Source organism: Salvelinus alpinus, chromosome 7 (assembly GCF_045679555.1).
Source record: "Salvelinus alpinus chromosome 7, SLU_Salpinus.1, whole genome shotgun sequence".
NCBI classification, from domain to species: Eukaryota; Metazoa; Chordata; class Actinopteri; order Salmoniformes; family Salmonidae; genus Salvelinus; species Salvelinus alpinus.
In genome coordinates this window covers 35549802-35574081 of record NC_092092.1, presented here as the reverse complement: position 1 = coordinate 35574081, position 24280 = coordinate 35549802, and the positions used below count along the sequence as shown (strand labels likewise).

The window sequence follows — 24280 nt, the reverse complement described above, 5'->3', positions numbered from 1 at the left end:
GTGTGCCACTGAAGTTACTTGCACCATATGATTGGAACAGATTCTTGACTCTGTTGTTATTATTGATCTTAAGTATGCAGTGTGGCAGTTTGTAAGCACCTTTTGTTGGATATACAAGTGCAATTCCACGGTAACAGAGTTTTCACTTAGAATGTCAAACAAAAACCAATGATTGCAAAGTTAAACAAACGATACAAGTCTATGGACAAGGACTACATAATTTCCACCGAATTTCACAAAAACACATTTACTTGAAGGAAAAGTTTGGTAACAGAATGATTTGTGATGTTGGTGCAATCATTCTGTTACCAAACTTTACATCTGCACTTGTCCTTCAAGTAAATGTGTTTTTGTAACATTGTCTGTGGAAATCGTTAAGTAGTCCTTGTGCATAGAGTTGTATGGTTTGTTGAACTTTGCAATCATTTGGTTTTTGTTTGACATATATTTTAAAGTGAACAATTTGAGTCTCAGCATCACTCGGTTTCCGTGGAATTGCCAAAAAGTGATCCGGATCTCATTGGACCAAGTACAATAAGGCTGCAAACAAGTCAGTCAAGGAACCAAAGATCTGATTTCACAAGAGAAAGATACCTAGAGTGCCTAAGTTCACATATTATCCACTCCTGGGTTGATCAAAACCTGCATTAACACCCGTGGTTCGGTTCAGAGACAACGCTTTACATTCAATACCTCTGCTCCCACAGTCTCTGACCAAGCATCAGCTCTAAGCCTATGGGCCATACTGAACTCAGAATAGGTCACCATCACCACCAGTTCTGGTGTGACCAGACACATACTAAGATGACAAAAGTGCAGTTTGTCAACAACAACAAAAAACAACACTTTCTAGAGACTGAGGAGAAACCGACACAATCACTAATGCAGGTTTTGATACATGTTCTAGTACGGCATGTTAAAAGGTACACATTTGAAACAGCTTACCTCTCTATAAGCACATGACACACTGAAGTAGTCACCAATTCAAAACATGAACCATCAAGTCAGTCAGCATTCTATACTATTGTCTTCTGTGATGATCCCCAAAACTATCTGGTTACCATTAAAATGAGGGGAAACGCCATGTACTGTATCATAAAAACACAAGGCCATTCTAAATGGCTTGCCAAAAGACTGAAATCATGCCTGCAGATACCATGAGAATAAAGTATGTCATTTTTGACCTCCTGGCTAAATACAATCAGATCTTAAATGACTTTAGAAATCGTAGTTTTTTGTTGTTGAAAAACATTGTATACAATTTATTAAACAAGATGGACATTGATTCCAATAACATGCACACTGTTTGTCGTTTAACTATAGTGTTAACGTTATTGCAACACTGGCTTCCCTGCAGTTCTCTGTTATATTATTTATCTTAACATAAAAACATCAACAATACACGGGATACTGCTTTTCTGCATACCTTGAACAGAAATGGTAGAAGGAATGGACATTGGTTAGATGTCATGTAGCTTAATAATAATGACAATAACAATAATCAAAATTCAACTGGAGAAATTCTAACATGCAGTTTATACTGCACAAACTCATGTGAGACAGCCTGCAAAAAGCACAAGAAGCATTCACAGTAGGTAGGATGAAAGGGGTGGTAAGGGCGTGGTGGAGGACAATGGATGAAGGGGGAGAAAGTGACAGAAGCACTGGCCTTGGTTTCCACAGGAGATGGAGCAGCCAAATGTAGATTTCCAATAAGCCTCTCCCATACCAGATCTCCCATCTCCTGATCGTGGAAATCTTCTCTAGTCTTTGACAAAAAAAAGGTATATTACATTACAGCTACTGAACCTTTTTCCACTCAACAACGGTGTCAATACTTTTCAGATGAAAGAGTGGGGTCGGGGAAAAAAAGTAAAAAAATAAAATAAAATTGGTCAGCATTATTGTTCTTAAATTGGTGGCATTTTCCATGACGCAAATGTCTTGCTGCCATAGGTTGGTGAGGAAAAAAGTACTTGCTTTTCAGTTTATATTCAAGTTCTCCTTTTTTCCCTCTGAAAGCAGTATTTTTTTCAATTTTTTCTTTTTCACTTCCCATAGAAATCTCTCACACTTTTGTTATTTGTGTGAGTTGCTCCTCGTCAAACGGTTCATTCTCTGGGTCAGAGTCTGTGGTGTCAGAGTATCGGTAATGGTCAGGCTCGTTGTCACTAACGTCTGGCGTTACCGAGGTGGAAGTGCTGGCCTCGGAGTTGAAGGGGTCCTCCACAGTCTTGGTAAAGTACAGCTTCACCTGTAATACCAGAGAAAACACAACATCATTATCCACATTCTGAAACATGGTAACAAGAGCTATACCAAGCGGAAACATGTTAATCTAATTACAATTATTTGCTCTTATGAACTGCGGCAAAAGTTCATGAGAGCAATTATCTTGGCACAGTCAAATTCTTTCCCAATTACTAATCAAAAGGGTATCCCCCCAATGAAATTAAGTCTCAATCACCTGACTGACCTTGAAGTTGGGGGAAAAGTATCTGTTTGCTTTATCCTTGTTGGCCTTGTCCAGGTCATTCTTTGTCAGTGAGAGGATCAGGCATTCCTTGTCGTTGTCTCCCGTTCCTCCTGTGGTTTGGATTCCTTCCTGCTCCTTCGGTAACGTCCCGTTCTCCACCTTCTCGTCTGGTCCAGGGATGAAGAAGGTGTTCACCCAGAAGTGAAACATCTTGTCCTGATGGAAAAATACACGGGGGAGGGAGGGGTGAATAAAGGCAAGACATGACTCCAAAAAGCAGTTACATCATCTCAACCTCAAAACAAATGTAGGCTATACTCCAATCCAAAATCAGAATGTGTTTTTCAGTTAAATCCTGACATTCCTCATAGTGAATCGGCTGCTAAAACACCTCATTTAATATGCACATAAAAATCAATCATACAAATCAGGAACCACACCTTCTTCATCATTTTGTTCTGTTTGTGGAAGAACTCCACCTTGATGTCTCCACACACAGGCAGCGGTTGGGGGAACTCGAAGAACACGTACTTCTCCTCCCGCCGTGTGTTCACCGGGTTGGACGTGTGGATCTTTACCTTGACCTGGTACACCACAAACTGAGGATCTGTGGGGGAGCACAACAAGTTAACGCCAGTCACTCTCCTGGTGGGTGGAGACCACATCACAGCAACTACAACCGGGTATCTATTATTTACATCTAGGCAAATTATGAAAAGAGGACAGCAGAGAAAGGGACAGAATTACATAGTACCACTGCCAGGAATATTAAATATAGAAAAGACTGTTACAGTAACATGCGATAAGGGCCCTACTCTGAGAAGAGTTGACCAAAACCAAGCTCATTTAAAGGAGCACTTCTAGTGCTTCTAGAATCAGTCCACTGAGTTGTGCGGGATGCAGAGTTGATTGTTACCATATTAAGTTCCACCTACTCCAACAAACACTGACTTCTAAATCTACAACAACCTCCTAGTCAACATGTAAACATTGGATGAAAGCTGCTTATTATTACCCCAGTGCCAATTCCCTTTTCTGAAACCATGTGGAATCTGCTCACTCTTGTTTTTAACGGAAGTGTCCCCTTAGAGAGAGAGAAAAAAAAATATGAGAGATTAACACAGAGTTCTGCTGCCTTGCCTGGGGAGGGAGTGGGTGGGTTATCACCAGGGCTATGTACAAACATACTGTATACAGGCTTACAACCACCCATAAACCGATCCTGACTCACCATTTCAACAGCAACTTCCTGTTGTCAAGTTATTAGGCGCTTAGCCAGTATAATAATAATTACATAATGGCCGTTAAAATCAATCCTAATATTCATATTAATGCATCTCCTAACATATAGGCCTAAATAAGCATCAGCTAAAAAAATTCTAAGACACTGACAGAAAACACAATCTTTACATTGCTGCTACTCACTAAGATTTTATAAAAAGGAGAGGGGCGGGTGATTGGGCGTTGATTAAATTAAACCACTTCAATATTTTGTGTGTTGTGCCATGGGAACTGACCACATAGGGTGAGGAGGGGGGGGGGGGGGGGGGGGTCACATCATGCTGTGTGTGTGTGTGTGTGTTCAGAATTGGGCCAGGGATTGACAAAGTCTGAAAGGCACTTGCCAATCGAGCAAAGTCAGGAGTATGTTTTGATTTGCCCGAAAATGTCAATTCATTATTTACAGGAAGAAGTGTCATATATTGCTTGCCTATCCCCTACACACAGTGGGGAGGAATCAGAAATATTATAACTGTAATTCTTTGTATTTTGGTTGTTATCAGTCAAATAAATCTCAGAGCAGGCTCAACTTGCCAGACTGCCGTAAGTTGTCCGTCTTTCGCTTAAAAAATGGGGAGGAACCAGAAAGATCAGTTTTAGGCTACTGGAATTCTTTGTTGCTTAGTCGTTTTCTCTTTTTTGAAAAAATATCACCAGCCCAAAGGTGGCTCAGAGCAGGCTCAACTTGAGCAACTGCTCAGTTCACTTGCCCCAGGCAATAGGTCATCCCTGTAGGGCCCGCTAAAGGGACAGGTGAAGTGTCAGAAAAATGTGGATAAAGGAAGTGAAGAGGTGAAATGCCAGACACAGCTGACAAGAGCAGCCACTGACGACAGACTCACGCAAAGGGGGTTGTTATATCATAGGTCCTTATAGGTCTGTAGTCGTCTTCTGGCTATCCAGCAAGGTATAAACCCCCTTATCTGATGATGCATGCAGCCAAGCCAAATGACCAGTGAGCCAAGCAAATAATAGCAGTGAAAATACACCATGCTGTTTTGACAAGCATAACCATAATTGCAAAACGATACACTCCACTGTGGTTAATGTCAGTGTTGCATGGAGAAAATTGTAAAACAAAATATTTAAAAAAATACAAAAAAATGCATTCAACATCAAGAACCAAAGCTGTGCAGAGCAAAGCAGAGGATAGGGGCAGGACAATCAACTGAAGATCACATTGTGAAAGCCAGTAGCACACAAGCCCAAGGTAAGACAGTATACAGGAAAGAAATAGGATTGAGACCAATGACAAGGGGAAAGCACTTACTACACGTTCCGCCACTGAACATGGGCACCGTCTCGAACACCATCTTGTGGAACAGCAGAGCCACTGGTTTGTACTCCAGCTGGTTCTTCAGAAGGTGGCTGTAGTAGTAGACATACCGCCTCTGACTGGGGATTGTTACACCCTGTGGAATGGGAAAGAGAATCACTTAGTGAAACTGAAGATTTTCACTGGCAGTAAAGGGGATGACGACAAGCCTTTATATGATCCTAAAAAATGTTAAAGCCTGCAACTATTCATCATGTAGCCTACAATTAAAACAAATATTAGCGATACTAGCGACACCCATGATGAACATTATCATTTTATCTGTTTAACCCTTATCTTACCAGCAAGGTAAGTTGAAAATGGCCTGGGGACGAGTTTGAGTGGAGATGAGAGGGGTTGAATAAGCCAACTAGAAAATTATCAGTTTCCATGACAGTAGGATGGCCAGATTGGAAAAATAAAAAATGTTACCTTCTTATCTCTGGTCCTGACTTCGCCGTAGAAGTCGAGAGCTTCTTGTGCTTTGAGGAACTTGCCCCGGTGTAACAGGTAAGCACAGATCATGACACCCGTACGTCCCTTTCCAGCTTTACAGTGAATCGCCGCCACATGATTGTCGTCTTCACTTAACCAAAGGTCAAGATCTTCGCAGAACGGTTTGATCAGCTCCAGCTGGGGCGGATTGTGATCCTCAAACGGATATTGTGCAACTGGAGAGAGATGGACAGAGACAGGGCTCAGTTAGTTATTGTCACACGTGGGTTTTTAGTGAAAGATTGATTCATTCACCGACTGCCTGAAAGACAGTGATAATGGTTTCACTGATGTAATATCTAACCTCTGCAATTGAATTTGGTTGCGTCATAATGTCGCTCATTGCACCTATAAAAAGGGACAAACAAAATACGTTGTTATAATACTGGAATTCAAACAGCAGCCTTCTTTCTTTTGTACAATCTGTCAGCATATTACATGTTGATGTAAGATCCCTCTGATGTATGCTGGAGTGTTACAGCAACCTCAACTTCCACACAGATTCATGAAAAACTGTTAAATATATATTTTGTGTCTACCTTACTTCCCCTCTGATTCTCATGAACACCAATAAGTGAAATGTGTTAACCAGTAGATATGTTTCCATCCAATTGCCAACAGATTTTCAGGAGAATATATATTTTTAATCTGCATAAAAACAATGAGAATTTTTCCACCAGAATTTAAATTGTTGCGGATAAAAGGCTGTGCATGATGATGTAGTGCACGTAAAAAATAACTTGCAGTTAAATTCCCATGTACCAAACAAAAAATACAAGTTAAATGGGTTTCAAATCATATTCAACACAACTGATGGTTGTCACAAAAAAAAAAAAATTGGTCTTGGCGTTTTAGCCAACAGCTCACAGATACAGTGCGAGTATAGCATACAAGATGAGATTATTATAGACAAAAATAGCAAGATGTTTTTGTCAAACAGCAGCCCAGCATCAATAATCATGTCGCCAGAATAAGACCTTCTATATTTATTGGAAAGGAGCATCAAGCTCATCAACATTCACTTTCACCACCCTGTGAAATTCATCTTAACTTATCTTATCCGTAGCATAGCATAATAAGCTGCAAGCTTGTTGTGGGAGGACCACATAATATATCATTGTGTGACTCCAAGTTTACTTCAATATGATGGTTATTTTATCAATATTTGTGCATTTAAAAAAATCCCACCTTGTCTAGCATATTTTGTTTTGTCGACATTTGGAAAGTTCCCCGATAGACTTGCTGTTTCATGACATTTTTTTTTATCCGGCATATACTTTACTACTCACATAAAAAAGTTGGATGGAAACCTGGTTAATGAGAAACCTGTGGTCTTTAGTATCTTTGTAGCGCGCAGTGAGTCATTCAGTTAATGCCAGTCTACTAACTAAACGACTTTATACTACTGAGTGAGTAAGATATTGTCGTAAATTCCCTTTCCAGGGTAAAACTATGCCAAAGGTTACCATGATATGATTGTTCTACCCCTTCATCACAATGCCTAGGCCTATCCATCAAGAACCACTGATGACTAAAGGCAAATAAGTGGCTACTGCGGTTTGCATTCTCAAAAACATGAGGACTTTTCTACCTCCAGGCCTATACTCCAGACATTTTCTGCATGCATCAGACATAACTTTGCAGCACAGCAACCGCTGCTGACCATACTGCATATGCACAAGCAAAATAGTCAGATACCAGGGTACTCACAGATTATATATCTTGTAATGATTTTTGTGTTTAGAGTCCAGAAACCTGAGGAGAGAAAGGGAGGAGAATTACTTTTCCATCCGGCACAATTTTTTTCACAGATTCTGGTCCGATCTAAACCTTTCAACACTAACTTACAGAGTGTAATGACAGCATGTCATAGGGGCAGACTGACAGGCTCTCAGACAAGCTAAATAACAGTGTTACAACATTGACTATCCAGGGTTGGCGACACTGGTGCTACCAACTTTTTCAGCTGGTGGCACTAGCGCATGATTTGGTCGCACTAGTTTAAAAGAAATGTTATATTTGATAAAGGCCTGGCCTGTCCCCCATAATGTGCCTGCATTCCTTCCAGAACCTGGCTAACAATGACTAGCCATCTTTTAACTTGCCCTTGTGTTCTTACATTGATTTGGATAGATTTACTGTAACAGCAAAGAAGAGCCTTCAAATAAAGTGCTAAATTAATTTATTGAAGATTTCAAAGTGCCATGTGTTCTTTTCTGTGAAATCCTCTAGAGGGCAGAATTTGACAAAATGATACTTAATGACTGCAAAAATAAAATAAGGGGGGGTGAGAACCAGTGTTTGGCTAGCAGTATTTCTTATAGCGTGAGAACCAGTGTTTGGCTAGCAGTATTTCTTATAGCGTGAGCACCAGTGTTTGGCTAGCAGTATTTCTTATAGCGTGAGCACCAGTGTTTGGCTAGCAGTATTTCTTATAGCGCACTTGTGCTACATAAATGGATACTGGATTGATGCGCATAATCATGATTCTGCCAGGTTGGCACAAAGGCTATTTTATAGTTACATTTTAATGTAACTATAATGTAATCTATCTGAAAACGGTTAGGCCATCATTAGCATCACTAACGGCTACACAAAGTGGTAATGTATAGGCCCAACATGCACCACACAGCAGGGCTTGACATTCAAGGTAAATTTGCCAGTGTCAACTTAAAGCTACTAGCCGAAATGGGAGAAAAAAATGGGAAAAAATGGGGGGAAAACTGGCCCGGGTCAAGACCTGACAGGAAAGCGAATGATGTGTGCATAATTTCAAAAGCAGGTGCTTTTCATATTTCATTTGCGGGCTGAGAAAGTAGCCTATACAGGGTTCATACAGACATTGGCAAGTCATATTCACGGGTTTTCCAAGGACTTTTCCAAGCACTTAATTGAAATCTTCACAGTCCTATATTTTATATTTCACTGTTGTAATAGCCTAAAGAAAAAAGCTCCCCCCAATGTATGCATTACCACTAAGAATAACGCATTTTTAATAGGCCTATCCAATGGCATTATGCATTGCCATTTTTACATTCTAAAATATGCCAGAATAATGTGGGCCTTGCCTGACGAAATAGAGCATGCTCCGAACACTCTAATTATATCTGTCCATGTGATAGCCAGTCAGTGTCGCCATTTGAGATGTTTAAGAGTTATTGAGGGGTTACTATATCATGTTTTAAAATGAGAAGGCAACAACAAAAATCTGGGAATGCTTTGTAATGGAACACTTTGTATGGAAAACCAAGTTGAAGCCAACATTTGTTGTGATGCTCATAATAACTGCACATGGATTTACCACAACAGACTAGAGCAACACCCTTCAATTGAAACGGCAGGAAACAAATGAAAGTGCCTACTACTCTCAGAAAAACTGATCTGAAATTAAATCACTGAATAAGTATATTGTAGCAGTAGAACTTCTAAAATCAGCTACCATAAATGACTTTAAGGACCAAAGAGCCTAGAGGAAATGTCTTATTTTGAAGGTGGGCTATTCTGTGATGACTAAATTGCACTTGGCAAATATTCTACCAAGACTTCAAACTTTTTAAATACCTTTGTTTGCATACCCATTCTTGCCTTATCATTTACTGGTAGATATCATAACTTGGAGCATCTTTCCTACCACTACCGCTGTTGGTCTTTGCTCCACGCAACAACCAGCTGTTGGAAAGCTGCGCGCTCTCTTTGCCTGACAGATTATCTATAGGCTGTGTGCGCGCATCAAGCGTGTGATAAATAAACAGACATAACGAACGCGTCGGGAATCCATCTGTTTTCTTAGCAATTATAGCCTAGATTAAAAATAGCATTATTACAATGTTCTTCTAACTGGCCCAAGCGGGCCTCTGACGGGGATGATCGACTGGCCCATAGGGTTTCCAAAATCTCCCCTGTATGTTGAGCCCTGACACACATCCAGACAGGGGAGATTTTGGAAACCCTATGGGCCAGTCGATCATCCCCGTCAGAGGCCCGCTTGGGCCAGTTAGAAAAATATTGTAATAATGCTATTAGTGCCGTTGTTGGTTTATTGTTGGTCAATTGAACACTACTGTTTGAATAAATCAAGATTAAAAAAAAGCTAATTGTGACCCGAAGACTAACCGTGACCAGGTAAAAAAATAAAAAAAAGAATACTGGCACCCTTGCGACCAATTAAAAATGCGTGTCGCTCGGCCAAGTCAAACGGTTACAAATGCGACTGTTTTGGTCGCAGTATTGAACCCTGCTATCAGTAGGGCGTGTTCGTTATGTCGGTTTATTTATTTAACAGATTGTTTAACACATCTAAAAACTACAGGGTCGGGGAAATGACGAAGGCTGCTTTTTCTGTTCACATTTCCATAAGCCCACAATTTTCTGTGTCTACATCAGCCTGCGTAAATCGAAGGAAATTGTTTGGACAATACAACAAGCAGGGTCAGGTTAAGTTCACAGGTGGCTTGCAGGTCACTCCTTTGGTTTCAGTTGACTAATCAGGTAAGCCTCTGCAGCTGGGATGACAGAATGCATTTCAAACATCCTATTCTGACCACTGTCGCCCATATAATGATAATCCGTGAGAAACAAGATGAGACCAAAGATAGGCCTAGATTACCAAAGGTTGTGCAAATTCTGTTATAGAATGGGTTTGGTTAAGGTAGTTAGGACATGTTAACTACCTGCTGTTTTCATTTACATGTAACCCTTTTCATTCCTTTACATTCTAAGAAACCCCTTCATTATTTTGACTGGGACATCCACATTTGGTTTTTTAAGTACTTACCGTACTACGTCATCGATGTTGTTTCTGTAGACACCCTCAAGTCTTTCAGCAGGAAAGCCCATAGCAATTATGTTTGGATAAATATCTGAATGCAGGAGTCAAAGAAACCAGGAGTTTGGCTGCTGAGGTCAGAGACTAAAGCGAAGAATCACACCTAGGCCAATATTAATCACCAACATACACATGCAATTATGATTGTCTAGCAATCGTCATTCAATTCACATATCTCGGCAACCGTCGCACACACAAACAACTCCCTGATTTGCCCAAACATAGATATCGTATATCACATCTTACACCATACTGTACATGCATTGCTTATTATGCCAGACCAATCATGACAGAGCTGTATGGAGAACAGGACAGAGCATGTGTAATATGGAACAGATGGGGCTCTCTCTACGAGACCCAATGACGGACATCTAACCTACCAGGCCCCACAAGGGCACCAAATAAATCACATTGTGCCACAGCCAACTGCCCCCGCCCTTCCCATCATCTCTCCGAAAGAGCATTACCTCACTCACATCATCACTTAGATATATGTATAATATAAACGCTCACGTCGGTCTAATTTCCTCAAGTCACTTGGGAAATATATCCATGCACAAAATAATTGAATTCTTCATACAAAAAAAATGACCTATTTTGTCAAACAATTCATCAGAAATAGGCTACTACTATATGAAATACAAAACGTGATCTCTAAATGATTATTCTATTACTGTTAATTTACTGAGATCCGGGCCGTCTCGTCACACGCTCAACTCCTCCGATAGCGTACTTTGCATTTGAACTGGCATAACATCACAATGACATCATGCTCAAAAAGTACCCGAGACTACCTCAATGACAAATGCAATGTCAGCATGAGCCTCACATTTAACTGTTCCTATCAAATAAATAGTCAATGGACTGAATGGGTTCAATTAAATTGTTCCAGAACATAGGTAGTCTATAGGCCTACTGCCATTTTCCAGCAACACCATTTAGGAAATGAATGTAGAATTTTCATAATCTTAAATAGCATAGCCCTAGGCCTATAAAAAATATTTTTAAAAACCTAACATATCATTACAAAAACCTCTTCTAGTCCCATGAAGACGAGGAGTTTCAAATGGCAGTTAAGGCATAAAGGCTAATCTTTAAGCCTCTGCTACTAGTGTGGTGGGAAAGGCATTGCTGCTGATGTGAAATCTCATCACAATTTTAAGGCCAATTCCTAGAACTGGATTCATTACATAACAACCACGGCTACATTGCCTTCCCAAACACTGACCAACAATGCCTGGCACTAAAGATATATCACATCAAAACAAAGTGATTTAGCTATAATACCATGTTTCACTCATACAATATCTAACTCACACATTATCATAGTTGCTAAGTTAGGAAAATCCTAAACCCTTGGTTCCAAAATTTGGGGTTGGGAAAATGTAAATGGGGTCCACTTAAGAAATCTGGCATTTTACAATATGTTGGGACGGCCTACAGGAACAACAATTTTGTGAATATAAACACAGGGCGTTTACTAGGGAATATAATGTTTCCAAACGGGGTCCCCTGCATTTTCTTACATAAATTTGCATTCGCGTGCAGAAAATATATGGGAACCCCTGCCCTAACCCTATTCCAGTTCTGGTTTTTGCACAGAGCTTTCTGAGACCACTGAACCAAGGGGCCACAGGCACAACAAAATGGCTTTGACCATTTCAAGTGCAAGACATGAAGACATGACAACTGAACATGCCAATATTGTACTACAGTAGTACGCGGCACTTCCTCCAATCACACTCATAACCTTTACCTGGTTTTTATTTGTGCATTCTACATGCACCTTTACTTTCACCATTTGATTGCATACCTTGGTTAGGTGACCCATTTCAGACAAATCTAGCATCTGAACACTTGTCTTTTAGAGAATGCTCTTCTCCGGTCATTCATAACTAAACACTTTATCCCTAACACTGCTCAAATCAATACAAACAAGCTGACCTCATTAAGACATCAAGACAAGCAAACCAAAGGTCTACTGATTACGTTCATTCTAGCACCATGAAATTGGTACATCCCACTAATGAGCAAGTACTATTACCATTTGCCCTCACGCTGATAATGATTCAATGCTTTTGGTCTTTGTGTGGCTAGCAGCAGCAACACTGATTGTGAATATAACGTTAATCCATGAACTATAGTTTGATAGATTATTTTGTAGGCCAGAGAACTGCAATAATGCGTCGCAAAAGGTTGATCTCTTTGTTCCCCATCCAGGAGTTAGCTGGCTATATTAGCTAACTAACCAGTTGACCAATTTAGTTGACAACCAAATAATTCATCAAGACTTCACATTATCAACATCAATTAACTAGACAACATTAACCACCACGGCATTAGCTAGCCTAGCTACATTTTCCTTATGTTATGATGTTGAATCTTTCATTCAATCGTGATGATGTGCAAACTACTAGCTAGCTAGCTAACGTTATGCAAGTTATGGGATATATTTAGCTATCAAGACTGCATTTAATTTAACAGGACAGACACCTTTATCAAATAGCAATTTAGCAAAGAGTATGTTAGTGTCATTAGCTCCCTAACGTTAGCTAGTTATTATTTCACTATATATTCAAAACGTTAGCTAGCTACCGTTATATATATTCGAAGTAATGTTCACCGACTACTAGTACGTTAGCCAGCTAATCATCTTATGGATAAAGGTTAAGTTATCAATATAGGCATTCATGTGTTAGCTACAGTAGCTAGCTAACTGGATACAGTAGCTAACAATTTAATATAGACAAAGATGAACATAGACAAATTACTGTAGCTAGCTAATATTACAGACATTGAACAAAAAGGATACAAGTCAAGTCCAAGTCAAACCCATCTTCCTGGTATCTCCTTTTGTTTCGGCTGACAATTTCCTTTATGATTGCAGCCATATCTGTGTCAGGAGTCTTTAACGTTTTTAAATTAAGAGAAAGTATCGTTGCCTTTGTATGAAATGTTGCCAATATTTTTCTCCCTCTCAATCCCGTTGGTGTCAAACGTTGACAGCTAGCTAAGCTAGCCGTGCTAGCTAGCTAGAATAGTTTCTGCTGCCGATAGGTCATAAAGGAGGGCCTCACTCCGTTCCACCACAGGCCCGGCTTCACAGGTCCCGCAATTTCACATAAAATCCCCCAGATGAATAGGTGATTAATTATCCAGCCCTCGGAGCGTTGTATTTCAAGAGAATACCAAGTATCTGATTTCGCCAAAAGCGCCGTGATTATGCCAGAAAAGCGGAGAGAAATCTCCCCGATGTTCCTTGCCCAGAAAAGTGACTGACACACTCGATCTCAGCACACACGTAGCTAGATATGGCTAGCGCATAGCATGTCAATTCTTAAACAAAACAAAAAAGAATCAGTCATCCGACAATTTTTTTTGAGTGAAAATTGACAGCCTCCAGTTCAAAGACTACAAATGTGTTCGATTTTATTTTCTAGCACGCCTGCCGTCCTTCCCTGAAACGTCCCTTTCCCAGTACTGACTCGTTTCTCCCAGCCCCAGGCTGCACTCGCGAACTTCCATCATGGCTTCCGTAAGTTCCGTTCCAATTGAAAAAGGCTACGATTGGACAGAACGTTATGCCGCAGTGTAAAATAGTTCATCAAAGACGTTTCTCCGACAAAACGTAAAATAGTGTAGAATACATTGACAAAGCTATCATTAAATGTCTCTAATCGAATAATTTAATTTAGAATGAATTGTTTTAATCGGTGTTGGAAGGACATGGGCACTGTAATTGGGGAAGTTACCAATATTTAATTTAGGATTCATGACATTGATATGTATACAATCAAATCAGAAACTTTGCGTTGTGAAACTATATACTCGATGTGCTGGATGCATTTGATGTAGCCTTTTTAAATAAGTAAATTCCATTTTCTCATGGCATTGTATAAACTAGATGTCTATGGAGCAAATTGCAGGTGTATTTGATGAGGAATAAATACATTGTCTGTTGCCTTTTCACTATGCATAGACTAGGAAATAAAAAATAAACAGTACGTGTCACTCACTATGGATTGCGCTTCTCACCATTTCAATGTTTTGATACTTGACAACTTGAGAGTTGTTGCACATTATGCATCTTTTTCACAATGCATTACAGACTAGGAAACAAAAATAAACACAGTTGTTGCAGTGTGAGTATCTTGACTTTTTCTAGTTCTCTACCCGGACAGGAGTTTGTAAACCAGTGTAGATGACAAGTACTGGTTGTGGTCACTGGACTTGCTGTGTTAGGGCGCCTCCTGTCAGATTTGCATGGAACATGATGTAAAGTACCTACATACACATTAAGTAACAATAAAAAATTACGTTTTATGAGAGGGGAGTACCTTCATTTGCACAATATGGGTTGTAGCCACCTCATTAAATCTAGTTTAACTTGTGTCGTTATTTACCTTAAATTGCATCGGTCTGTACTTTACTATTTATATTTTTGCCAACTTTTACTTTACTACATTCCTAAAGAAAATAATGTACTTTTTACTCCATACATTTTCCATGGCACCCAAAATTACTCGTTACATTTTGACAGGAAAATTGCCCAATTCATACACTTATTGAGTACTCTTTTCCATCAGTCCCATGCCACAGAAATATTGAGGAAATTATTTTTGTGTCTATTCCAAAACAGTAGGGGGCACCTACCACGCCGAGCCTCATGCTGACAACCCCCGGACAAGAGTAAGAGTCGGAAGCGCGAGGTGAGTGTCACACCAGTCCACATGAGCAAACTGTGATGGTTTATTTGTTTTTCTAAATATGTTAAATGTTCTTATTAGAAATAGATGGATTAATCCAACACATTTCACAAGGTGTCCGGGCTAGTAGTATTTATTTCCCTACAAAGTAACGACACATTTTTTGTCACGAGGCTGCATGCTAACTGGAAGGTCAAAGCTAGCTCTCGAAACCCCTTCTCCATTTGTAGGGTTTTCAGCGGTTACATTCGCCCACATGTGAACTACAATTCCGACGCTGTGTTTAACGTTTAGAAAAGGGGCATATCAGTAGATTTACTCATCTTTCATATCAGCAAGACAGAATCATTCAAATAAAAATTATACTTACTGTAGCAGTTTTGCACAGAGCCACAAGCTGTGTGTGCCTCCAGTTGACGAACTAACTTGGGTATACATAAAGGTGTTCGGATCACGGTAGATAGCTAATTAGCACAGGTGGCCGCCTATGTCTTCCTTAAACAAGCGATGTAACGTGAAGATATGACACATGGCCATGTGGGAATACGAATGCCGTGTTTACATGGTAGTAGGAGGTAGATGGTAAACCGGATGTCATTGTTTTCAATGAGAGCACGACTGTAAATGCCGGTATTGAATCCCATCAGCCGCAACCGTAGACTAGACTTGCCGCCAAAGTTCAAATATTTAACTTCTACCGATGTTGATTTGCTGATTGTTTACTGAAATCACTATGGCAACACGTGCCTTGTGTTGGCTTGGCTGTCACCCTCTTTCTTACTTGCTTATCCGCTATGCCAACAGGTATGATGGTTTTTGCGTCCCTCGTCTAAACGCAGCATAACACTAACCTAGCTTTCAAACTGAGTCATTCTGCTTTACAGTTTTCAGCCATTAGCTTCGCCCACTTCTACAGCTTGTAGAATTAATTACTTAAAAATCATACAATGTGATTTTCGTTTTAGATTCTGTCTCTCACAGTTGAAGTGTACCTATGATAACAATTACAGACCTCTACATGCTTTGTAAGTAGGAAAACCTGCAAAATCGGCAGTGTATCAAATACTTGTTCTCCCCACTGTATGTATATATATTTTAAGGCTCCCGAGTTGCACAGCGGTCTAAGGCACTGCATCTCAATGCTAGAGGCGTCACTATAGACACCCTGGTTCGAAATCAGACTATCACAACCGACCGTGATTGGGAGTCCCATAGGGCGGCTTACAATTGACCCAGCGTCGTCCGGGTTTGACCGGTGTAGGCCATCATTGTAAATAAGAATTTGTTCTTAACTGACTTAACTAGATAAATACAGGTTATTTTTAAAAATATATAGATTTTATTAATTTTGTAATATGTCATTGTTTTTATATTTGTTTTATTTATATATTTCTTATTTTTAACCTTTTATTTAATTAGGCAGGTCAGTTAAGAACTACCTCTTATTTACAATGACTGCCAAACCCGGACGACGTTGGGTCAATTGTGTTCCTCCCTATGGGACTCCCAATCGTGGCCGGATGTGATACAGCCTGGATTCGAACCAGGGACTGTAGTGACGCCTCTTGCACTGAGATGCAGTGCCTTAAACCGCTGCCCCGCTCGGGAGCTGTAATATATATATATTATTATTATTTTTACACACACAGTTGAAGTCGGAAGTTTACATACACTTAGGTTGGAGTCATTAAAACTCGCTTTTTAACCACTCCACACATTTCTTGTTAACAAACTATAGTTTTGGCAAGTCGGTTAGGACATCTACTTCGTGCATGACACTCATTTTTCCAACAATTGTTTACAGACCGATTATTTCACTTATAATTCACTGTATCACAATTCCAGTGGGTCAGAAGTTTACGTACACTAAGTTGACTGTGCCTTTAACCAGCTTGGAAAATTCCAGAAAAATGTCATTGCTTTAGAAGCTTCTGATAGGCTAATTGACATCATTTGAGTCAATTGGAGGTGTACCTATGGATGTATTTCAAGGACTACCTTCAAACTCAGTGCCTCTTTGCTTGACATCATGGAAAAATCGAAAGAAATCAGCCAAGACCTTAGGAAAAAAATTGTATGCCTCCACAAGTCTTGTTCATCCTTGGGAGCAATTTCCAAACGCCTGAAGGTACCGCGTTCATCTGTACAAACAATAGTACGCAAGTATGACCACCATGGGACCATGCAACCCTCATACCCCTCAGGAAGGAGATGCGTTCTGTCTCTTAGAGATGAACGTACTTTGGTGCGAAAAGTGCAAATCAATCCCAGAACAACAGCAAAGTACCTTGTGAAGATGCTGGAGGAAACGGGTACAGAAGTATCTATATCCACAGTAAAACGAGTCCTATATCGACATAACCTGAAAGGCCGCTCAGTAAGGAAGAAGCCACTGCTCCAAAACCGGCATATAAAAGCCAGACTACGGTTTGCAACTGCACATGGGGACAAAGATCGTACCTTTTGGAGAAATGTCCTCTGGTCTGATGAAACAAAAATAGAACTGTTTGGCCATAATGACCATCGTTATGTTTGGAGGAAAAAGGGGGAGGCTTGCAAGCCGAAGAACACCAAAACACCCAGAAGATACTATCATCAGTAGGCGAAAAGGTAGTTGGCGTCTATGAATGAGTTAGGTCAGGCCAAGCTTTCGATTTTGTAACACGCAAAGTGAAACTACGAGCTAGCAAGTCGTCTTTTCACAGTTTAGGTTATTGTCATTAGTCTGTATTGTAAAAAATAAAAATAAAATTGATAGACTTTTAAAGGCCCAGAGCAGTCAACCTTGATTTTCCTCTGAGCAAAAATCTAAACGCAACATGTAAAGTGTTGGTTCCATGTTTCATGAGGTGAAATAAAAGATTCCAGAAAATTTCCATACGCACAGAAAGCTTATTTTTCTCATATTTTGGGTAAACATTTGTTTACATCCCTGTTAGTGAGCATTTCTCCTTTGCCAAGATAATGCAACACCTGTCAGGTGGATGTATATCAAGAAGCTGATTAAACAGCATGATTACACAGGTGTACCTTGTGCTGGGGACACACACAAAAGTCAGCTCAAATGTGCAGTTTTGTTACACAATACCACAGATGTCTCAAGTTTTGAGGGAGCGTGCAATTGGCATGCTGACTGCCGGAATGTCCACCAAAGCTGTTTTCAGATAATTGAATGTTAATTTCTCTGCCATAAGGGGTTTTTCTGATGTTAATCTTGTGAACAGAGTGCCCCATGGTGGAGTTATGGTTTGGGTAAGCATAAGCTACGGACAACGAAGGCATTTGCATTTTATCGTTGGCAATTTGAATGCACAGAAATACCATGACGATATTAATTTAGTTTTAGTTTTTTTTAAGTTATCTTTGACCAACAGATGCATATCTGTATTCCCAGTCATGTGAAATTGAAAGATTAGAGCCTAATCAATTTATTTCAATTGACTGATTTCCCCATATGAACTGTAACTCAGCAAAATCTTTGACATTGCTGCATTTATATTTTTGTTCAGTATATATACACTGAGTATACCAAACATTAGGAACATCTTCCTAATATTGAGTTGCACCCGTCCCCGCCCTACAAAGTTTACTCTACAAGGTGTCGAAAGCGTTCCACAAGGATGCTGGCCCATGTTGACTCCAATGCGTCCCACAGTTGTGCCAAATTGGCTGGATGTCCTTTGGGTGGTGGACCATTCTTGATGCACACGGGAAACTGTTAAGCGTGAAAAACCCAGCAGCGTTGCAGTTCTTGACACACTCGAACCGGTGCGCCAGGCATCTACTACCATAACCTGTTCAAAGACACTTAAATATTTTGTCTTGCCCATTCACCCTCTGAATGGCACACATAGACAATCAATGTCTCACTTGTCTTTAGGCTTAAAAATACTCCTTAAACCAGTCTCCTCCCTTTCATCTACACTGTTTTGAAGTGGATTTTACAAGTGACATCAATAAGGGATCATAGCTTTCACCTGGTCAGTCTGTCATGGAAAGCACACGTGTTCTCAATATTCTGTACACCCAGTGTATTTCCACACTGAGGTTGGAATAATTCTGTGAAATTGTGAAAAGGATGCTAATGCCCTTTTAGTGTTTTGGTTGGATGGAGTTTTGGCCATAGTAGCTACTAGCCAAGCTTTATTGTTCAATTTCAACTGTAATTAAGTTGGGAGCGTGTATTTTTCCCCCCCCATCCTGCAGACATCTAAGAAGATGGTATTGAAGGAGATTCCAACTGAAAGTGTTGCCCGGCCCTTGGGCCGGAATGAAGTTATTGGTTTACTCTTCCGACTGACTATATTTGGTGCAGTCACCTACTTCACCATAAAGTGGATGGTTGATGCCATTGATCCCACAAGGAAACAGAAAATGGAAGCACAGAAACAGGTGAAGTTTTCAAATATAGACAAGTTTGACCTGTTTGATTCTGAGAATCTTCTGTGGATTATGTATCATGTTTGTTGGGACTGTATTGTAATGTGCAAAGGTAGATGGCTATTTACAGTTGGGGTTTTTAGGCAGAGAAACTCATGAAGCAGATCGGTGTGCAGAATGTCAAGCTCTCAGAGTATGAGATGAGCATCGCAGCACATCTGGTGGACCCACTGACCATGCAGGTAAGAGAGCTGCATCAATACACAATTTCTTGAACCCAAAACTTCATGACAATATTCTACAGAGTATACAAAACATTAAGAACACCTTCCTAATATTGAGTACCCCCGCAATTCGTTGATGCATGAACTCTATAAGGTGTCGAAAGCGTTCCACAAGGATGCTGGCCCATGTTGACTCCAATGTTTCCCACAGTTGTGTCAAGTTGGCTGGATGGGTGGTGGATTATCCTTGATACACATGGGAAACTGTTGAGTGTGTAAAACCCAGCAGCATTGCAGTTCTTGATAAAAACCGGTGCACCTGGCACCTACTACCATACCCCGTTCAAAGGCACTTAAATCTTTTTAAATTCAGCCTCTGAATGGCACACATACACAATCCATGTCACAAGGCATAAAAATCTTTCTTTAAGCTGTTTCCTCCCCTTCATCTACACTGATTGAAGTGGATTTAACAGGTGACATCAATCAAGGGATCATAGCATTCATCTGGTCAGTCTGTCATGGAATGAGCAGGTGTTCTTAATGTTTTGTACACTCAGTGTATGTTCATGCCTCACAACTAACCAATGTGATGCTCTCTCTACAGATCACATGGAGTGATATTGCTGGCCTAGATGAGGTCATCACTGAGCTGAAAGACACTGTCATACTTCCCATACAGAAGAGACACTTGTTTGAGGGATCCAGACTGCTTCAGCCACCAAAAGGTGAGTCTTGTTTCATAAAATATTAGCTTATTGAGACCGGTAATGATAGACACAATGCATATGAAGGTTCAACAGACCACCGTCTGTCTTTAACACTCCTCGTACCTATTCATTATGATAACAGGTGTGCTGCTGTATGGACCACCTGGCTGTGGAAAGACGCTGATTGCCAAAGCAACTGCCAAGGAAGCTGGCTTCCGCTTCATCAACCTGCAGCCTTCCACCCTCACAGACAAGTGGTATGGAGAGTCCCAGAAACTGGCTGCTGCCGTCTTCTCTTTAGCCATTAAGCTCCAGCCCTCAATCATCTTCATCGATGAAATTGGTAAATGCTTATTTTACCATTGCCCTTCAGATGGTATACAGTACTTTGAAATCTTGTCTGTGTACTTCAGTTAAGCCAGTTATATAGTGATCATAACCACCTCCTATTGATCTTGTAATTTTCTGTTCCAGACTCTTTCCTAAGAAGCCGTTCCAGCTCTGACCACGAGGCCACAGCCATGATGAAGGCTCAGTTCATGAGCTTGTGGGATGGGCTGGAAACTGACTACAACTGCCAGGTGGGTCTATCATGAATAAAATACAAGGATCACGTGACACCTGTATGGTTGAGTCTGTTTCTCACTTGCCTCACCTTTTCCACATGCAGGTCATCATTATGGGGGCCACTAACCGTCCACAGGATCTCGACTCTGCCATTCTGAGGAGAATGCCCACAAGATTTCACATTAATCAGCCTGTGAGTATATTCACAAACTGTACACATGTTTTATCAGTACAATGAATATGTTCTATGATATGATTATGCAGTACTATATGAGATTACCTGAAATGTATTTAATTCCTGCTAAAAAGTTTTGTTTTCTTGCAGAATGTCAGGCAGAGGGAAGAAATCTTGAAACTTATATTGGACAATGAAAATGTAAGTTCTACATGTAAGTCATGCTAATTAAGTTGTGCTTTTTTGGCAGTGTGTGTTTTCACTTAACTTCCCCATGCATTTCCCAGGTTGAGCCCACTGTTGACTTTGTTGAGATAGCGAAGGAGACTGATGGATTCTCAGGGAGTGACCTCAGAGAGTTGTGTAGGGACGCTGCTCTGCTCTGTGTGCGGGACTTTGTCCATAACACCCATGCCAATGACAGGTACCACGCCCCTTATTGAGCCCTTACTCGATGACCATTACCACGGTCTTACATTGGCTTTACATATGAGCATTCATAGTGATTAGAGATTTCACACAATTATAGTGCCTTCTGCAGTTACCAGCAATATACTGACCTTTTTTTTGTCTCCTGGCTCCCTCCCACCCCCCTTCTAGTCTAGAAGAGGATTGCATCCGGTCCATCCAGCAGCAAGACATGCAGAGGGCCATCCACAAGATGAGGAAGTCCAAGTCTGCAGGGGGACAGAGTGTACTGATGCATGCTGCTATGGATTGAGTCTTGATGTGCAAAAGAGAACTATTAAGCCTCTGGCTATGTTTTCCCTATGTATAAAGAGTACTGATAGAAATCATTAAGAGATACACACAATGTAAAGTCTATCATAATATCACTTAGTAACATTTTACTTCAACAATTAATTTAGAACAATTTGGTTCATTGCATTTACATTAAATATTTTGGTCAAAATGCAATTTATTTATCTTGAAGTTAGGTGTTACATGATACTTATGTTGGTATTAGTTTCTTATCCATGTCTGCTCAACCAAGGTCTCACCGAAGCATGCTCTCAGACTGCAAAAATATGAGCACAGCTTTGGATCCGTTCAGGTTTCACAGCACACATGCTCATCCTTATTACACACACAGCAATATTGATTTAGCCTTGGCCTTTCACCTTCCATTTTTTATCTGAACATCATTTCTTTTGGTACTGTATATTTTTGGGCTATTCAGATTATTATTTTTTATCAAACTAGCTAGTGTAACATCTGTAATAAAATGTGCTACTTTTAGAAGGCACCGTCATCCTTTGACTATTAGCTAAATGTTATACAATGAGTGGTTCTCGGATGTCTGAATTATGAGTTCGATCATGCATGATAAAAGTTTCTATATCAGACAGAGCAATTCAACTTTTCATCGAAAGTGAATTATCGCTGTGGATGTTGTGAAGAGAACACGATGCAAAGATGCTTGGGGTAAAGATTAGTGTCGTGGCCTTCCATTTCTTTCTAGTAAATACATAAGAGTAGGTTAAAGCTCTAATATCGTGAGCTGCTAATGTTAAGGTATTTATTATTCGAGTTTACTTTTGTTTTTAAAACTTCAATAGATCAGGAAACCTGTGTGACAGGTTGTGTGTGTGTGTGTCTGTGCTTTCAGGTCCTTTTTATGTTCCCTTGTCAGTCCAGGTTTCATTAACAGAATATAGAAACTGCTTGTGAATACTTCCTGTGCTGATTGTCGTGTCTCTTATGCTGCATTCATGTGCTAGTCGGAACTAGGAAACTCGGAAATGTCAGACTTGCTAACTGGTTGTAGTTATATACGTGCCGCCTTCAACCAGTTAGCAAGTCGGAAATGTCAAGAGTTTCCTAGTTCTGACTAGCACGTGAACACAGCATTATAGTTTCTGTTTATCTCTTATGATGACCAGGATGCTTAATTGTTGGGTGATTGATTATTTATTCATGACAAACTTCTAGTATCTCCCACAAGCAACAGCCATTGAAACTTGTAAATTTATTGAATGTGTGATTGCCAATTCATAGTTTACTTGAATGACAAGTTCTGTGGACATATAGTTTCGGGGATTGGTGGAAATAGTTTTGTTTATTTTTTAACTTTTGTTTCGATAAAATATGCTTGCTTTTGTTTTTAATTTTAAATAATGGTATTGTTGATAAGTTCCTGATTGTGACTAATATGTTAATTGAATAATGTTTTTTCAGTTAACAAATCGTCCGATGCGCTTCCTTTGTATTACCCTGCATTCTCGTGTCTGCTAAAATATATTACACAAATACATATTTTGATGTCATGTAATGTATTTGCTTGACATTTCCTATACTCTGAAAAGTATTCTGAAATATAAAAAGGTAAATAAGAACATGAGTTAATATGGCATCACTTGATATATACCCATTCCACTCACATATCACAAACTTCTTGGTCACTCATCTATGGAATTACATAATTTGTCTTCTCACAGCTTATTAAACATCTATCATAAATGTTTTTAGTTACTACCTTGGCTGTTCAGATGCAGTTAAAATGCATAGATAGGTAACAAAAGTGATCTGTTAATAAAATATTCATATTGATTTCTCCACAACTCTCAATGACTTCACCTAAGTACTTTACTGTGCTTACCGATTCCCTTTGACCCACTCATAAAACTAAATGATATAGTTATTTAAAAAATATATGTTTTTAAAGCTCTCAGGCATGTATTCCATTTATGCCTAGATTTCTACAGTACTTGTTTGAAGATGGGAATATAAAATAAGGAGTCATCCCTCTGTTCAAACCAGGATGTGCAGGTGTTCATTTGTCCTTCTGCAGGGAGCTGTAGTACTCTGTGAGGACCTTCCAGGCCTTATTGGCCACCCAGAGGGTTTTCCCCACTGTGCTTCCCCAATCCTCATCTTGGTCACAGAGATTAACTTAAATTCCTGGTGTCTGGAAAGGAAGGTAAGACAAAAAAAGTGAAGCAGCTTGACTCTCAGGGATAGAAACGTTTTTCGTGAGCCCTAGTTATTGCTTACAACTAGATCCCAGAGATTTTCCTGGTCAGGCCACATACAGTAGTCCGGAAAAACGTATGGCCCAAGAAAATGTCTATGTCAGTGAACCTCTGCTTATCATAGAAGTCCACAGCTCTGAGTCTTGTAGGCAGC

The 24280-nt window shown here is 40.0% G+C and overlaps 2 protein-coding genes across 9 annotated transcripts; one reads left to right on the top strand and one right to left on the bottom strand.

Annotated features, from left to right (window-relative positions):
• Positions 1-1231: 1231 nt before the first annotated feature.
• Positions 1232-15759, bottom strand: LOC139580894 (phosphatidylinositol 3,4,5-trisphosphate 3-phosphatase and dual-specificity protein phosphatase PTEN-like). Of its 8 annotated transcripts, none has more exons than XM_071410027.1 (10): positions 13205-13929; positions 10342-10426; positions 7278-7322; positions 5872-5915; positions 5505-5743; positions 5028-5169; positions 3492-3560; positions 2917-3083; positions 2477-2692; positions 1232-2254 (listed from the first exon to the last, which is right to left on the bottom strand). In XM_071410027.1, exons 1-10 carry the CDS (start codon positions 13281-13283, stop codon positions 2069-2071), a joined length of 1272 nt encoding a protein of 423 aa, XP_071266128.1. In that variant the 5' UTR covers positions 13284-13929; the 3' UTR covers positions 1232-2068. The 8 variants fall into 8 exon arrangements, with proteins under 8 accessions (XP_071266128.1, XP_071266127.1, XP_071266132.1 ...); XM_071410026.1 differs by having other exon boundaries at positions 2468-2692; positions 13205-13918; XM_071410031.1 differs by lacking the exons at positions 10342-10426; positions 13205-13929 and adding an exon at positions 15469-15759.
• LOC139580896 (outer mitochondrial transmembrane helix translocase) lies at positions 14992-23704 on the top strand. The gene is made up of 10 exons (XM_071410035.1): positions 14992-15101; positions 19305-19490; positions 19622-19720; positions 20310-20430; positions 20555-20755; positions 20887-20993; positions 21083-21172; positions 21305-21355; positions 21442-21578; positions 21755-23704. The coding sequence occupies exons 2-10, from the start codon at positions 19317-19319 to the stop codon at positions 21873-21875; spliced, it is 1101 nt and encodes a 366-aa protein (XP_071266136.1). The 5' UTR covers positions 14992-15101; positions 19305-19316; the 3' UTR covers positions 21876-23704.
• The last annotated feature ends 576 nt before the right edge of the window (positions 23705-24280 follow it).